General features: G+C 57.7%; 1 protein-coding gene across 15 annotated transcripts in view; it reads right to left on the reverse strand.

The window, feature by feature from the left end:
- Positions 1–1,093: 1,093 nt before the first annotated feature.
- RAP1GAP (RAP1 GTPase activating protein) overlaps positions 1,094–17,399 on the reverse strand; it is a 188,032-nt gene continuing 171,726 nt past the window's right edge. For 11 of the 15 annotated variants that reach the window (XM_078849386.1, XM_073316427.2, XM_073316428.2 and 8 more), the window contains 4 exons: positions 7,972–8,092; positions 7,561–7,660; positions 6,119–6,222; positions 1,094–3,940 (listed from right to left, as the gene is read on the reverse strand). In XM_078849386.1, coding sequence (XP_078705512.1) covers positions 3,731–3,940; positions 6,119–6,222; positions 7,561–7,660; positions 7,972–8,092 — 535 coding nt within the window. In that variant the 3' untranslated portion in view covers positions 1,094–3,730. Of the gene's footprint in view, positions 4,008–5,035; positions 5,083–6,118; positions 6,223–7,560; positions 7,661–7,971; positions 8,093–17,399 lie in introns of all 15 variants that reach the window. The other 4 variants (XM_073316418.2, XM_073316412.2, XM_078849385.1 and 1 more) reach the window with 3 other exon arrangements.

Here is a 17,399-nt window from a genome sequence, read left to right on the forward strand (position 1 = left end):
CCCACGGCCAGGCCTGACGCAATAGGGTCACAGCACCATCTAGTGGCTCTTGGGAGCGTGGCACCAGCATAACCCTGCGCCCAAGGACGAGGCCCCAGAGCTGAGCAGGTGCCAGGCGGCCAGCTACGCACCAGGAGGGGGTCCCCAGCGAGGGCTGATCCGGCACCTCAGCTGACACTGGCTGGGGGCAGAAACTGGCGGGGACGAGCACGGGGACAGCTGTTTCCTGGTGGGGAGAGGGAGGTGAGGGAGAGAGCAGGAGGGAACCCAGTGAAGTCCAGCTTGCACGACCCCCCTGATCCAGAGACCCACAGGGAGCAGTGCAGCCCAGGCAGGAGGAGCGCCTGGCCACATGGCTGCTGGGCTCGGCTTGGCCCCAGCGCTCCGGAGTCATTGGGTCCCAGCCTGGTGTCATGGGCGCTGGCTTGCAGCTGGTCCCCGCACACTTTGCCTTGCTGTGGCTGAATCTAGGGGTGGGGACCCCCCTCCCCACCATCTCCTTTGCACTGGCTGAGGGCTCTGGGGAGGCATGCTGCTGGAGGGCAGGAGAGCGGGGAAAGGGGGGGTTGAGCTCAACTGACTTTAGGCAACTTGAGATGCCGGGGCTTGCTTTGCAGAGGTGCGACCTCACTGAGTTCAACAGGAACAGAGGGGATAGCTGGCCCTTTCAGAAACAAGGCTCAAGGGCCCAGAGCCTCAAACGTATTATGCCTCCTAACTGCCATTGATTTCAGTGGAATTAGGTGCCTCAATACCTCCATGGCTCTGGGCCAAGGTGCTTCAGGTCTGGCACCAAAAGCAGGGAGCACCTTAAAAAATTAGCCTTAATCTGCATCAGTGTCACAATCTGAGAAATGGGGCATGTGGCATGGCCCTGCCTTGGAGTGGGATTTACCTCATCACCACTGAGATCCTTGCCTACAAAATCCTTGAGCTATGCAAAGTATGGTCCCTGTCTGGATGGTTCAGGGCCAGGCCAGATGCCTTGGCCCTCGGCTCCCTGCTCCCCACACCCACCTTGGAGCCGCACAGGGGGTTCATCTTATTTTCCAGCCTGTGCCTCTTAAAAATCATTTTTGCAAAGAGTGTCATCTTACAATAGCGATAAATAGAACTTTATTTTATACATATTTCACCAGAAACACAAACACAATCTCAGATTTTAAAAAAATTAGTTTCTGAACATTAATTTAGAATTGGATCCAATGCATTTTATGTCGCTTTAAAAAAAATGAATACAACACAGACATAAAATACCCCTGGGTGTCCACAGCATAGTTATATTACACAGACAGTCGGCAGTTTAAAATTAAATACACACACATCAGGGAGTTGTACCTTCCTGCCCGCAGAGGAAGCCAGTTCAATATATATTTTTTTTACAATGTGAAGTGCACGCCCCCACATGAAAACAGACCCCCATGGCTACAAACCAAGGTCATCCTACTTCAGGAGCTAATGGACTCAGGGTGGCTGGTGACCTCTGTGGAGGCCAGGAAGCTGCGCTGGACAGCAGCGTAGGTCTGCTCTTTGTAGTGCATCGTGCGCGCTTTGTGGCTGCAAAACGGCCTGCTGCCCGTAACCCTGGGCAGTGGCACAGAAGAGGTTAATATCACAGCTGGCAGACTTTTCCCCAAAAAATGTTTTTTTCCAACAAAAAAAGGTATTTTTCAGCAAAATGACTTTTTTTGGTGGAAAATTTTTATTTTGGTCAAATTTTCCCCCCTGCCCAGTTCTGGGGGACCCTGGCTAGGTTCAGGGACTTCTGGCAACCCTGCATCACTTTCGTCAAAATGTTCCAGTCTGTCAATGAAAAAACATAAACGGAACATTTCTGGGCTAAAATATTTTCACAAAAAATTGGAAATTTGACCCGAAAGATGTTTGTGAAAACGCACCAGTCGGGGGTTTAGGAGTAATTTTTTTCATCAAAAACAAAAACTAAAAAATAGCTCAGGAAGCTTTTTGGGAAAAAAGTATTTAAAAAATCCCTGAAAAAACAAATTGGCTTCTCCCGCCCAGGCCTGTCAAACCTCCCTTGTGCCTCTGGGCTCCTGGTGCAGCATGGCAGCGCACTGGCCAGTCACCTGCAGCAGGAGCCGGGGTTAACCCGGGTGGCTGCAGTGGGTCTGCTAGAGATTGTCTGTCAGTGCGTCATGGCTCTTTGGGATCAACTTATTCTAAAGTCGTCAGGCATTTGCCCAGTCCTGGGTTCACACACGCTCTGATTCCACCCTGATCAGGCCTGGGTGCCCCAGAGCTGGGCAGTCGTGAAGCCTAATGCAGCCGAGCTCTCACAGACCCCAGTCTGAAGACACTGCCCCCACACTGCTCCCCACAGCCATTCACGAGCCCACCTGGCCCGCAGCCCTGGCTGGAACCACTAGCTTGTGCTCTCCATTTGCTCTCCGCAGGACCCTGCTTCCAGGGCGCAAAGAACAGGGTGGGGGCTGGGGCGCCCCCTGCTGGCCACGGGGCAGCGCTACCGTGGTGTTTGTGGAGTGTATGGGCGTCGCTGAGGGCGGGAGAGGAGGCGCGGGCAGAGCGGCTGGCGGACGCCTGTGTGCACAGGGAGCCCTCGTGCTGGGGCCCAGGATGCTGCCGGGCTCATGGAGCAGCTGGGATGTAGGGTGCCATGGCGAGGGCACTCTGCAGAGGGACACTGCTGAAAGGCTGCAGGCACAGCCCTATGTTACTGGGGGGCCTGCGTGGGGGGGGGGCTACCAGCAGTGGATGCTGAAGAGTCTTGGCTCGTGTCCCACAGCACTGGGGCACAGACCACAGGCCAGCCACACGCTCACTGCAAACCAGTCCAGCATGCGGAGATGAAGGGGAGGGGGAAGCAGCCCTCCCTCTGGCAAGGCAGAGCTATTCCAGGCCGGGCTCTTTCCTCCGCACCTGGGCATCAGCCCAGCACCACGGCTGCTATTTGAGGCCATGCTAGGTGGCTGTGTACAGATGTGGGTGGAGGGGGTATATACCCCCGCCACTCGCAAGAGCCAGGTGCTGGCCACATCCCTGCAGACCGGCCAGCCTGTCAGAGAGCTGCAGGGGGGCTGGCAATGCACATTTGGAGGCATGGCTTTCCAGGCCAGGGCCAGAGATAGGCATTCTCCCTTGGCCCAGGGTCCCACTTCTAGTTTGCCATATCTCCCAATCCCTCCTTCCCCCAGGACTCCTCCCTAGCCTGGGCTCTGCCAGTGATGCTAGGCTGGTTCCTGGGCACCCTTCACCCTAGGTATCATCTACGTGCCACCCTTCCTCCTCTGGGGCTGGGTCAGACTCCCAGGGACGACCCTGAGGGAGGCTCTCGCGGTGAGGCTGGCCAAGGTGGCCCCACAGGTGGGGAACAAGGATGCAGCTGGCCAGGAAAGGTGGGGGCTGGAGGATCTAGCTGCCAGAGGTTATTGGCCTGTCACTGGGGAGTTGCTGGGCTCTAACACACCATAGTGTCATTCCTGGAAGCTGGGTGCCTGGGTAGAAATGGCTTCCTCTCTGGAGAGGTTCCTTCAAGGCCTGCCAGGTGTTCTGGGCTGCAGGGCATGTCCCAGGGTCCGAGGGCTGGGCATGGGTGAAGTGCCTGGCACCGCACGTCCCGTCAGCAAAGTGCAGAGCAGGCCGAGCTGGTTGGGGGCTGGGCACACGACAGGCAGGCCACCGGGAATCTCTTCCAAGGTCTTGGTCGCTTGCGGGAGAGGCTCTGGGCGCGGGCGGGTGGCCTGATGCCCCCTCAGCCATGCGGTGGCCTTCCCAGTGTACAAGCTCCAGCTCTCAAGCAGCCAGCGCCTGGCCGCAATGTGGGAAGGGAAGGAGGGAGCTGGCCCGGCCATCTAGGCCACAGGCTCCGGCTGCTTGCTTTGGCGATGGGCCAGTCGTCTTCGGCTGTGACAAAGCTCGGGGCCCTCCGCAAGCCCTTCAGCTTGTGCTTCTCGTGTGGGTGCTGCAGGGGAAGGAGAGTGGGGCGAGGGCGCTGAGCACAGGCCGTGAGAATTCCCATCTTCTCCAGGCTAGGGGGGAACAGAGATGGGGGTAACCATGGGTACAGAGGTGGAAGGGACGACAGGCCAGTGGGTGGGACATGGGGAAACACAATCCGTGGCCCAAGATCTGGGGAGACCACGGCCCAACAGGAGCAGGAACCCCAAAAATGATCCATATGCCCCAGTGTGGCAGGTCCCGGAGCCCTGCAGGCTCTGCACACATGGAGAGAGCTCTATATTCTGGGCATAGCACGGCCGTATGTCAGCCATGCCCTTGAGGTAGGCTGGGAAATCTGAGGATTCAGGGCTGTGAATGGGGGATTTCTCACCCTCCAGCCTCCCCGTGCCAGCTGTCGACTGGGACTAACAGATGCAATGGGGATCCCTGCCGGGGGGCCTGGAAACCCCTTGCCCAGAAGCACCAAGGAAGCAATACAGACAATCCACAGAACGTGCTGCCCTCCGTTGCCTCCTTCATGGACGGGGCGGGAGTGGGGCAGCCCAGGAGCTCTGCCCGCCCCAGACACAGAGGGCAGCTCAGAACTGGCTCAGCAGCTCTTGGGCCAACATGGCACAAGGCAGCTGCCCAAAGGCCCAGGGCCTGGCTCAAGTGCCAGCCCCTACCCCATAGCAGAGCCCGAATCCCAGGTAGCCGGGTTGGGGGGGCGCTTGTACTCCCAAGAAGAGACCAGCCTCAGCGGGAGGGGGAGACCTGCCCTCCCCATAACCATCCTGCCCCAGGCTCTGGCAAAGCCCTGCCCCCACAACCATCCCACCCCTAGGCACCGGCAAAGCCGTGCCCCCCAACTATCCCACCCCAGGCTCCGGCAAAGCCCTGCCCACCCTCACCCCCCATAACTATCCCAGCCCTAGGCACTGGCAAAGCCCTGCCCTCCCCCACACATAACCATCCCTCCCCAGGTACTGGCAAAGCCCTGTACCCCCTCCCATAACCATCCCTCCCCAGGCTCCGGCAAAACCCTGCCCACCCTCACCCCCCATAACCATCCTGCCCCAGGATCCGGCAAATTAGGCAGGACTGAGAGGGTGCTGACCTTCTGGGGATGCACGTCCACGGAGGCTAGGTGAGGGGCTAGCAGCTCTGCATGGACAGACACACAGACAGGGACATTAACCACAACCCTGGGGTCACAAACAAACCCACAGAGAACCACTGCTTCGCTGTCCATCCGGCCCTGGGGCAGGCGTGCCTTGGGTGCAGCTTGGGTTAAATAGTTCTGTGTCTGGCACACTGGCTAGGCCAGAGTGAGTAGCCGTTCCTGGCCCAGGGATTGCTGCCCCTTGTCCCACGAGCAGGGACTGAGATGCTCGGTGCTCCTGGCTACCATGGCCCAGCCCTGAGCGAGGCAGTGGACGGAGACTCACAGGCAAAGCTGGGATAAGGGTGAGTTAGAAGCATTTGACCCCTGGTGTGGCTGTAGGCCACAGGCTGCACATTGCCCCAGGGGCTCTGGACAAAAGCTGTCTCCTTGAGGGCAAAGCTCTGTCCACTGGTGCTGAGCCTACGACAGCCGCATAGATCTCCGTGAGGGTCTCTGGGGCCCCAGACCAGGGACACACTCAGGCTTCCAGGCCTGCACCAGGCAGGATGGTGGAGTGCCCGGAGCTGGATCTATCGTGGCTTCTTTGCAGCCAGTGGTGCTAGCTACCCCCGGGGGAGGGAGGGGAGTCCCTGCTGAGTGCTTTGGAGAATCCCACTTCGCACGACGGGTTCCAGCCGCCCCCATGTGCCCCCTTCTGCTGCTGTTGGCCAGTGCCCCAAAGCAGGGGTGACGGGGGTCTGAGTGTCCTGCACAGGGGGCACAGCGAGGGCCAGAACGCTGCAGCTAGCCAGGCAAGGCCGCCCAGAATTGGGGGGCAGAGGGACATGGTGCCATGTTCACTGGTCTGAGAGAGATGGTCAGGAATTGGCCCTCTACGCGCCAGGCTGTCCGGTGGGGGAGGGGAACAGACACTGCTTCTCTTCTGCAAAGCCGTGCTGGTGCCAAGGTGCTGAGTAGTGGGGGCTCCTCGGGGTAGCGCTGGAGTCCCTCTAGCTCCCCCGCCCCTCGCGGGCAAGCCCTAGGAGTCCTGCATGTAAACGCCCACTGGCCTCTCCCCGGGGCTAGCGCACTCACCAGGTGGGGCGTGTGCTGCTCGGACTTCTCCAGCTGGATTTTGATTTCTGGACAGGCAGGGTCTCCAGGTTTCCTGGGCTCCGGCTGGGGAGATTGGGAGGGGCCTGGAAGGCAGAGTCAGACAGGAATGGGAAACGTGAGCTCCCAGCACGGCTGGGAGAACTAAATGTCCAAAGCTTGGTAGCCAGAAACCTGGGGCACAGACAAGTGGTGGAGCCATGTTCATAACGGACGACGCAGGGGAACGATTCCCATTCGGCCCAGGCCAGAGCTTGGGCAGAACCCTCTGGGAAGCAGAGAATAGCTGCAGGGCAACACCCCTGACCACAGCCTGATCGACCCCTGGTATGCCTCCTGCCCTGCCCTGCCCTGGCTGGGCGCAGGGCAGGTACAGAGGCCTCGCTCCAGTGTTTCACTGGCAGTGGAAGCCCGCTGCACACGCAGGCGTCACTGGGCGCCATTTCTGCTCCCCTTTAAGGCTGCTTGACACTTCCAGAGAAGCACAAAGGAACCTGCTACACTGAAGCCAAACCCAGCGTGCTTCGCATTACCAGCTGGCTGTGCTTGCTCCAGCAGCATAGAGCAGCGTGAGCGGAGACGGCAGCTGCAGCCTCCTGTGGCCTGAACTCCGGGCTCTGCCTTTCCCCGATGCCCCACCGGCAGCATCTCCCTGCTGTGGCATTTCTAGTGCCCCCCTGAGCAGGCTGCCCAGCTGGCAGCAGGAAGATTTCCCAGCCATTTGGAAAGTTTGAAGCCTTGCAGTTCTTTTCCTGATGCTACGGTCCCCTGAGACTCCGCTCCCCTGTGTGTATGCCCCCCCCCGCAGCTCTGCACCCCAGCATGGGAAGCAGTGTGGCCTAGTGGACAGTGCATTACACTGGGATTCAAGAGACCTGGGCTCTATTCCCAGCTCTGCCAGTGGCCTGCTGTGTGAACTTGGGTGCCTCAGTTCTCCCATCTGTAAAATGGAGAACCAGATTCCCCTGCTAACAGCATCTGAGCGCCCAAGCACTTTGACATGTTATACAAGAGCTAGTGATTATCATCTGCCCCTTTGGCTCTCCCAGCAACCAAGCCCAGATGCCAGGCTGTCTTGCCCATCCCCAGAGCCATTGGCTGGCAAGACAGGTGCACAGCTCTCACGCGGACACATGGGCAAACAGAAGCTTGAGGGGGTTGCTGTGCCATGGTATCGTGCTTGGCAGAGTGTGTGAACAGGGAGGTGGGGGTGGGGGGCACTCAGCTCCCCTTCCTGCTATGGCTGGGGTCCGGTGCAGTGTGATGGCAGCCCCCAGATGGCAGGTCTGTGGCAGAGGCCAGGCTCCTGCCCCATAGAAGCATCAGGAGGGTCTCAGAGAGGCAGCTCTGAGGAAAGGGGGAGGGGGCAGGTGCCGGGGCTGGTGGTGGCTGGGGCCGCGATGGGTGGGGTCCCGGTCGGGTACCTGGAGAGCTCCCCCCGCTGGCCGTGCTGAGGCTGTCATCCAGCCAGGTGCTGTAGATGAAGGAGTCTCGCTTGTGGGGCGTCCCCGAGGCCTGGCTCTCCTGCGGCACACACAGGAGAGGGAGGGAGGGAGGTGAGGCAGACACTCCCCGGCTGATCAGCTCCTGAAATGGGCTCCTCCTGGGAGACTCAGAGCCCCCTCCCAGCTGAGGGTACTGGGTCCACCCCAGCCGCCGAGCCCCCCCGGCCCTGCTGACAGGAACCCCCCACCCAGGGGACACGCTCCGTGGCTGCGATCTTCCCTCAATGCCCCGTGGCCAGCAGGGACCTGCTCTGTGCAGCGAGCACCCCTCCAGACCGAGGCCGGGAGGCAGGGAAAGGGGCCAGTGCGCCAAGCTCCACCCTGACTTACCATGCCCATGTAATCATCGGCACCCTCATTCTCCTCCACCACGCTGCCAAAGCTGCTGGCGCTGGATGACGAGCGGGAGAAATCCCGCAGCACCTCGGGCCTCTGCAACACTGGCTCCCCCCTGCAGACATGGGGCAGTCAGACCCAGTACCGCCCTAAAGCCCCCACCTAGACACGGCAGTGAGACCCAGCACCCCCCCTGCACCCCTCCAAGACACAGGGCACTGAGAGCCAGCACCCCCCTGTACCCCCTCGAGACACAGGGCAGTCAGACCCAGCACCCCCCCTTGCCCCCCGAGTCATGGCAGTGAGACCCAGCACCCCCATACACCCACCAGAGACACAGGGCACTGAGATGCAGCACCCCCGTAAACTCCTCCCTGAGACACAGGGAAGTGAGACCCAGCACCCCCCTATGCCCCCTGAAGACACTGGACAGTGAGACCCAGCACCTCCCTGTACTCCCCCGAGACAGGGCAGTCAGACCCAGCACCCCCCCTAAGCTCCCCCCGAGACACAGGGAAGTGAAACCCAGCATCCCACTGTTCTCCCCTGAGACAATGGCCAGTAAGACCCAGCACCCCCCTGTGACATTATTGACATGAACTGTGACTGTATAGATCATTATTGCAACCAAGCTCCTATAGTTGCACAAAATCTGGTACAAAGGAGGTCAGGTGAGGTGTCTATGAAAAGGGTGTAATTTGCCTTGTAAGTAGCACCAGGGAAGCATTTCCTCAGTTTCCTGAGAAAGAATTCTTCAGATTAAGTGCCCAATCAAGAAACACTTAACTGACAGTGGACCTTGGGTGACTCCAATCTACATATGAGGAGCCTTCCTGGGAACATTCAACATAGCATGTGAGCATTGGCTGCTCCACCTGTAAAGACCTGAGTCATGCAGGGACATGTGACTTGCCCATGTGACTCCAAACTCCATCTTGCTGCTGTGATTTTCCACAGTAAGAACAAAGGGGTCGTTCCACATGGCGGAGGATATAAAAGGCCCAGGAAACCCTCCATTTTGTCTTCAATCCTGCTCCTTACTGCTGCAAACTGAAGCTGTAAACAATAGACTGAATGACCCATCCAAGCTGTGGATGTTCTCCACAGACTTGATTTAAGCCAGCAGTTTACTCCATTGCTGCTGCAAGTCTGAACCAAGAACTTTGCCATCACTGTATGTAATTGATTCCATTTAACTAGTTTTAACTCTCATCTATATTTCTTTCTTTTTATGAATAAAGTTTTAGATTTTAGATCCTAAAGGATTGGCAACAGTGTGATTTGTGGATAAGATCTGACTGGTCTATTGACCTGGGTCTGGGGCTCGGTCCTTTGGGATTAGGAGAATCTTTTTTCTTTTCCTGGTGTATTGGTTTTCATAAGCATTCATCCCCCCTATGGCATGGCACTGGTGGTGATACTGGGAAACTGGAGTGTCTCAGGGAATTGCTTGTGTAACTTCTGGTTAGCCGGTGGTATAAAACCAAAGTCTTCTCTGTTTGGCTGGTTTGGTGTGCCTTAATAGTGAAGGACCCCCAGCCTTGGGCAGTGACTGCCCTGCTCTCAGCGATTTGTCCTGAATTGATACTCTCAGTTGTGTCCTGCCAAAGGCCACTAAGTTACACCCACCCCCCACATGCCCCGTGAGACCAAGCACCAGCCCCCCTGCACCCCCCCACACCCGAGACACAGGGCAGTGAGACCCAGCACCACCCTAACTGACCCATAGAGACACCCCCTGCACCCTCTTGAGACACAGCAGTCAGACTCAGCACCTCCCCTGTACCCCACCCCCCGAGACACAGGGCAGTCAGACCCAGCACCCCCCCTAAACTCCTCCCTGAGATACAGGGCAGTCAGACCCAGCACCCCCCCTAAACTCCTCCCCGAGACACAGGGCAGTCAGACCCAGCACCCCCTTAAACTCCCACCTGAGACACAGGGAAGTGAGACGCAGCACCCCCCTGTGCCCCCCCCGAGACACAGGGCAGTAAGACCAAGCAACACCCTAAGCTCCCCCAGGGCAACCCAGAGGATTCAGGGGGCCTGGGGTCTTCGGCGGCAGGGGTCCTTCTGCTTCGGGTCTTCAGGGCACTTCGCGGAAGACGTGGAGTGGAAGGACCCCTTGCTGCTGAATTGCCACCGAAGACCCGGAGCAGAAGAAGCGGCGGCCGGTCTTTGGCGGCGAGTCCTTCACTCCAGGCGTGTTTGGCAGCACTGAAGGACCCGCCGCCAAAGTGCTGCCGAAAACTCTCGTGGGGGCCCCTGCAGGGCCCGGGACAAATTGCCCCACTTGTCCCCGCCTGTGGGCAGCCCTGAGCTCCCCCTCCAAGATACAGAGCAGTGAGAACCCGCACCCCCCATACTGCCACCCTGAGACACAGGGCAGTCAGACCCAGCACCCCTGTCATAAACATACAGCTAAGAGCAGCATAAAATCCCTCCTTTACCTGTAAGGGGTTAAGAAGGTCAAATAACCTGGTTGGCACCTGACCAAAAGGACCAATAAGGGAAGAAGATCCTTTCAAATCTCTGGGGGGAGGTTTGTTTATGTGGTCTTTTGTTGTTTTCTCTGGGACAGAGAGGGACCAGGGAAGGAAAAACCAGCTCCTAAAACCCTACCTGATATAAGCATCTAGATTACAAAAATTGTAAGTTGTCCCGGAGTCCCCGAGCGATGCTCTGGAACTACTCCACACGAAGCCAGGCAGGACTCTGGGGGAACCTCCTCTCTGAGAGCAGACTCTCTGCAGGACACACAGCTCCCCCGGCTTCCACCTTCCTGGGTCTGACCTCGGAGCATTCAGCCTCCTCTGCCCCTCCATGTGCTTCCCACAGCAAGTCCGCCCAGGCAGGCTCCTGGGGAAGCCAGAGGTCCTGCACCCCAACTCTGCAGTCAGCCGTGACCCTCAATGAGTCAGTAAAACAGAAGGTTTATTAGATGACAGGATCATGGTCTAAGACAGAGCTAGTAGGTACAGGAAACAGGACCCCTAAGTCTAGTCCATCTTGGGGCCAGGGAGGCCAGACCCCAGGTCTGGGCCTCCCTCTCTTTCCCCAGCCAGCTCCAAACTGAAACTCTCCAGCCCCTCCGAGGCCACCTGATCTCTTCGTTCTCCAACACCTTCAGTTGGCCCCTTTGCAGGGGAGGGCCCAGGCCATCCATTGCCAGGAGACACGGTGTCTACCATTCTCTGTCTGGACAGCCTCACACTGGCCCTCTAGGGCTCAGCAACAATCACACACCCTTATCCCACCACCTAGATACTTAAGAAATGCATAGGGGAAACCGAGGCACCCACCCAGTATTCAGAGAAAACATTAAGAACAGTCCTACTTCATCACATAATTTAATGCATTTCCTTACTTTACTTATCTTTTGTTTTTAGCTTATGAATTTTCCCTATGCTAAGAGGGACGTTTATTCCTGTTTTTGTAACTTTGAAGTTTTGCCTCTGTGTTTTTAAATCTTATTACCCTGTAAAATTACCTTCCATCCTGATTTTACAGAGGTGGTTCTTTTACTTTTTTCTTCATAATGAAGTTCTGTTTTTAAGAATCTGATTGGTTTTTAGTGTCATAAAACCCCAAGGGTCTGGTCTGTGCTCACCTTGTTTACCTATTTGGTTGGTATATTATTCTCAAGCCTGCCCAGGAAAGGGGGTCAAGGGGCTTGGGGGGATATTTTGGGGAAACAGGAAATATCCGATGAAGTGAGCTGTAGCTCACGAAAGCTGATGTTCAAATAAATGGGTTAGTCTCTAAAGTGCCACACGTCCTCCTGTTCTTTTTGAGGAACTCCAAGTGGTTCTTTTCCTGAATCTTTATCTAACGCACTTGGTGGTGGCAGCAATACCGTCCAAGGACAAGGAAGGATTTGTGCCTTGGGAAAGTTTTAACCTAAGCCGGTAGAATTAAGCATAGGGTCTTTCATGCGGGTCCCCACGTCTGTACCCCAGAGTTCAGAGTGGGAAGGGAACCCTGATAGCCCCCATACCCGCTCCCGAGACACAGGGCAGTGAGACCCAGCACCCTCCCTGTACCCCCAAAAGATGCGGGGCAGTGAGACCCAGCAGCCCTCGTGCCGCCCGAGACAAGGGCAGCGATACTCAGCACCCCCCACCCGAAAGCACACCCCGAGACACAGGGCAGTGAGACCCAGCACCCCCCTAAACTCCCCCTGAGACAAAAGGCAGTGAGACCCAGCACCCCCCTATGCTCCCCCAAGACACTGGGCAGTGAGACCCAGCGCCCCCTGCTCCCCCCAAAGACAAAGGGCAGTCAGACCCAGCACCCCCCTATGCTCCCCCAAGACACTGGGCAGTGAGACCCAGCGCCCCCTGCTCCCCCCAAAGACAAAGGGCAGTCAGACCCAGCACCCCCCTATGCTCCCCCAAGACACTGGGCAGTGAGACCCAGCGCCCCCTGCTCCCCCCAAAGACAAAGGGCAGTCAGACCCAGCACCCCCCTATGCTCCCCCAAGACACTGGGCAGTGAGACCCAGCGCCCCCTGCTCCCCCCAAAGACAAAGGGCAGTCAGACCCAGCACCCCCCTATGCTCCCCCAAGACACTGGGCAGTGAGACCCAGCGCCCCCTGCTCCCCCCAAAGACAAAGGGCAGTCAGACCCAGCACCCCCCTATGCTCCCCCAAGACACTGGGCAGTGAGACCCAGCGCCCCCTGCTCCCCCCAAAGACAAAGGGCAGTCAGACCCAGCACCCCCCTGCTCCCCCCAGAGACACATGGCAGTGTCACGGAGTGTGGGGAGTCAGAGCCCTGCACCCCCCCACTTCCTACGATTCACTGCGACTCTCAGCCAGCCAGTAAAATGGAAGGTTTATTAGACGACAGGAACACAGTCCAAATCAGAGCTTGTAGGTACAGACAACAGGACCCCCTCAGTCAGGTCCATCTGGGGGGCAGGGAGCTTAGATCCCAGCCCTGGGGCTCCCTCTGTTTCCCCAGTCCCCTTCCAAACTCCAGCCCCCCTACAGCCATCTTCTCCAGCTTCCCCCTGGCTCCTCCCCCAGCCTTTGTTCAGCTTCTCGGGCAAAAGGTGTCACCTGGCCCCAACCCCGCTCCTGGGCTCAGGTTACAGGCTCAGGTATCGTCCCTCCAGTGAAGTCACCCCCTGCTATCCCATCACCAATGCACACAGTCCCAGTAAAACTCCCCTGCAACATCCCCAGGTCAATCCTCCCCACTCCCTGCTCCGTCACATCTCTCCCTCCTTTGAGATTGAACTGAGCGAGGTCACTCTGACCCGTGACCCGGGGAAGTTCAGGGCCCCCTCTCTGGGACAACGCATCCACTATCATATTGGCACTTCCCTTCACATGGACCACGTCCATATCATAATCCTGCAGGAGCAGGCTCCATGTCAGGAGCTTGGCGCTGGCTCCTTTCATCTGGTGCAGCCAGGTCAGGGGAGAGTGCTCGGTGTACACGATGAAGTGTTGCCCGAAGAGATAGGGCTCCAGTTTCTTAAGGGCCCACACCATGGCCAGGCACTCCTTCTCGATGGCCGCGTAGTGCTGCTCCCAGGGTAGCAACTTCTTGCTCAGGTACACGATGGGGTGTCTCTCCCCCTTTTCATCCTCCTGCATTAACACCGCTCCCAGTCCTGTGTCTGAGGCGTCGGTGAACACCACAAAGGGCTTGTCAAAGCCTGGGTTTGCCAGGACTGGGCCACTAACCAGAGCCTCCTTCAGCGCCCGGAAAGCCTCCTGGCACTGCTCGGTCCAGACCACCTTGTCTGGCTTCCCCTTCTTGCATAGCTCAGTGATAGGGGTGGCTATGGAGCTAAAGCGGGGCACAAACCTTTGATAGTACCCCGCCATCCCCATAAAGGCTTGCATCTGCTCTTTGGTGTGTGGAGCAGGCCAGTCTCTGATCACCTCCACCTTGGCTGGTTCTGGTTTTAGACAGCCGCTCCCCACCCGGTGGCCCAGGTAAGATACCTTGGCCATCCCCACCTTGCATTTCTCAGCTTTTATGGTCAACCCAACCTCCTGGAGTCGGTCCAGCACTTGTCTAACCTGGGTCATGTGGTCCTCCCAGGTCTGGCTAAAGACACAGATGTTGTCAATATACGCCACGGCAAAACTCTCCATCCCCCTCAGTAGCTGGTCCACCAGGCGCTGGAAGGTGGCTGGCACTCCCTTGAGGCCGAAAGGCAGGGTCAGGAACTCATAGAGCCCCAGAGGGTGATAAAGGCCGATTTCAGCCGGGCATCTGCATCCAGTGGCACTTGCCAGTAGCCCTTTGTAAGGTCCATGGTGGTAAGGTAGCGAGCTCCTCCCAGCTTGTCTAGGAGCTCGTCCGGCCTGGGCATGGGGTAGGCATCAGACACGGTGATGGCATTGAGCTTCCGATAGTCCACACAGAACCGGATCGACCCGTCCCTTTTGGGGACCAGCACCACCGGCGAGGTCCAAGGGCTGGCAGATGGCTGGATCACCCCCAAAGCCAGCATGTCATTGACCTCTCTGTCCAGGTCCTGAGCAGTTTTCCCTGTGACTTGGAAGGGGGAGCATCTTATAGGCGGGTGCGATCCTGTCTGTACCCGGTGGACAGTCAGATTAGTGAGTCCAGGCTGGTTGGAAAACAGCTGTCGGTACGGATGCAGCACCCCTGTGATTTCAGCTTCCTGGGCAAGGGTTAGCCAATCAGAGAGGGGAACTGTTTCCTGGGAGGAGCCAGCTCCTGTCTTAGGGAATATATTTACCAAAGGGTCCTGCTCCTCCCAATGTCCACACACGGCAAGCACCACATTCCCCCTGGCATAATATGGCTTCATCATATTCACATGGTACACCCGGCGGTGGTACGCCCGGTTCGACAGCTCCTCCACATAGTTTACCTCATTTAGCTGCTTGACAACCTTGAAAGGGCCCTCCCAGGCGGCCTGTAGTTTGTTCTTTCTCACAGGGATGAGAACCATCACCTGATCCCCGGTGGCGTAGGTGCAGGCCCGCGCCGTGCGGTCATACCAGACCTTCTGCTTCCTCTAGGCTCTGCCCAGATTCTCCTTGGCCAGGCCCATTAGCTCAGCAAGTCTCTCTCGGAAGGTCAGGATATACTCCACCACTGACTCCCCATCGGGAGTGGCCTTCCCCTCCCAATCATCGCTCATCAGGTCCAGGGGCCCCTTTACCCTCTTTCTATATAACAGTTCGAAAGGCGAAAATCCAGTAGACTCCTGGGGCACTTCTCTGTATGCGAACAGCAGGTGAGGTAAGTACTTGTCCCAGTCCTGAGAGTGCTGGTTCATGAAGGTTTTCAGCATCATCTTTAGCGTCCCATTGAACCTCTCCACCAGCATTATGGATTGGGGGTGATATGCGGAGGCCCAGTCGTGCCGAACCCCACATTCCTCCCACAAGCACCGGAGCAGGGCCGACATGAAGTTGGAGCCTTGGTCTGTCAAGACTTCCTTGGGGAATCCCACTCGGCTGAAAATGGTCAGGAGCGCATCGGCCACGGTGTCTGCTTCGATGGAAGATCGGGCACTGCCTCGGGGTAGCGGGTGGCAAAATCTACCACCACCAGAATGTATTTCTTCCCCAACCAGGTTGTCTTGCTGAGAGGCCCCACTATGTTCATAGCCACCTCCTGGAAAGGCTCCTCTATGATGGGCAAAAGTCTCAAAGCCGCTTTCCCCTTGTCCCGGGCCTTCCCCACCCTCTGACAGGGGTCACAGGATCGGCAATACTGCCGGACCGTGGTAAAGACCCCGGGCCAGTAAAAGTTCTGTAGCAACCTCTGCCGGGTGCGCCGGATTCCCTGGTGCCCTGCGAGGGGGATGTCATGGGCCAGGTACAGGAGCTTGCGGCGATACTTCGGGGGGACCACCAGCTGCCTCCTGACCCCACAGGACTCCACTTCCCCTGGGGGAGCCCATTCTCGGTACAGGAACCCCTTCTCCCACAGGAGCCTCTCCTGGCAACCTCTCCCCATGGTCTGTGCTGCACTGAGGTCGGCCAGGTCCTTAGTTTCCGCAAGGAGGGATCTTTCCTCAACTCGGCCTGGAACTCAGCGGCTGGAGAAGGGATGGGGACCTGCTCCCTCTTGCTGGCTGGGTCTGAAGCCGCAGCCCCTCTGAGCCTTGTCCCTGGGCACTCCCTCCGCACTGGGGTAGGGTCCTGTGCCTCCGGTGAGGTACCCTTTGCCGGCTCTGGCTACAGGTCACGACCAGGGCCTTCTGGGGGTTGCTTGGCCATTCCTCTAGGTCCCCCCATCAACACCTCAGTGGGCAAATAGTGGTGCACCCCCATATACTTGGGAACCTCCTTGGCCCCCCATTTCAGATGTACCCTCTCCATGGGCACCTTGAATGGTGTCCCGCCCACACCCGTCAGGGTCAGATAGCTGTTGGGCCACCACCTCGGACTGGGCCAGCATCACCTCAGCATCCGTACCCCAGTATCCCATGACCTTCCTCCTAGCCACCTCCAGGGGAACAAGGCACTCGCTCCGCAGGGACAGCCCTGCACCCACTTTGTAAACTGAGAACCTTGAGTCTGGAGCATCCAGCCCCCCAGAGGAACTGGCCTGGGAAACTCCTCCCTCCTGAGCAGTTGGTACACTGCTAACCCCCATTGCCTGGGAAGCCTGCCCCTCATCTGGCTGGGTCCCTACCCAGTTAACTGTGTGCGGGTTCGGTCTGCTCAGTCTGCCCTTGAGCCTGGGGCACTGGGTCCGTATGTGGCCTCTCTGGCCACAGTAATAGCAATGCATGTCCCATTGGTCCCCTCGAGCCGGTTGGTTGGTCCTGATGCCAGGCGTTCCCCTTTGGAGGGGGTTCTCCATGTTCCCCCTTTGGGACGTCCCAGGGTGACTCTCTCTGCATCATGGCAGGCCTGTCCTTTGGGACTTCTCCCTGCCACCCTTTGACCAGCAGTTCACAAACTCATTGGCCAGTTGCCCTGCGCGTTGCGGGTCCTGGGGCTTTTTGTCCTCCAACCATAGCCTCAGGTCAGATGGGCACTGTTCATACAGTTGCTCCAGTACCATTAGGTCAAGCAGGTCCTCCTTAGTTTGGGCCCCATCTGCCCTCTTGTGGGCGTATCCCTGCATCTGGAGTTCTAGATATGTGACCTCAGGGGTTTTACACTGACTCCGGAACCTTTTCCGGTACATCTCGGGGGTCAGCCCAAACTCGCATAGCAAAGCCTTTTTGAATAATTCGTAGTCCCCTACCTCCGCCCCTTTCATTCGGCTGTACAGCCCTATGGCTTTGGGGTCCAGAAAGGGGGTGAGAAACTGGAGCCTGTCTGCAGGGTCAACCCTGTGCAGCTCATAGGCGTTCTCAAAGGCATTCAGGAAGTCATCTATGCCCTGGTCTACACTAGGACTTTAGGTCGAATTTAGCAGCGTTAAATCAATATAAACCTGCACCCGTCCACACGATGAAGGCCTTT

This window comes from Lepidochelys kempii, chromosome 18, assembly GCF_965140285.1.
Source record: "Lepidochelys kempii isolate rLepKem1 chromosome 18, rLepKem1.hap1, whole genome shotgun sequence".
Lineage (NCBI taxonomy): Eukaryota > Metazoa > Chordata > Testudines > Cheloniidae > Lepidochelys > Lepidochelys kempii.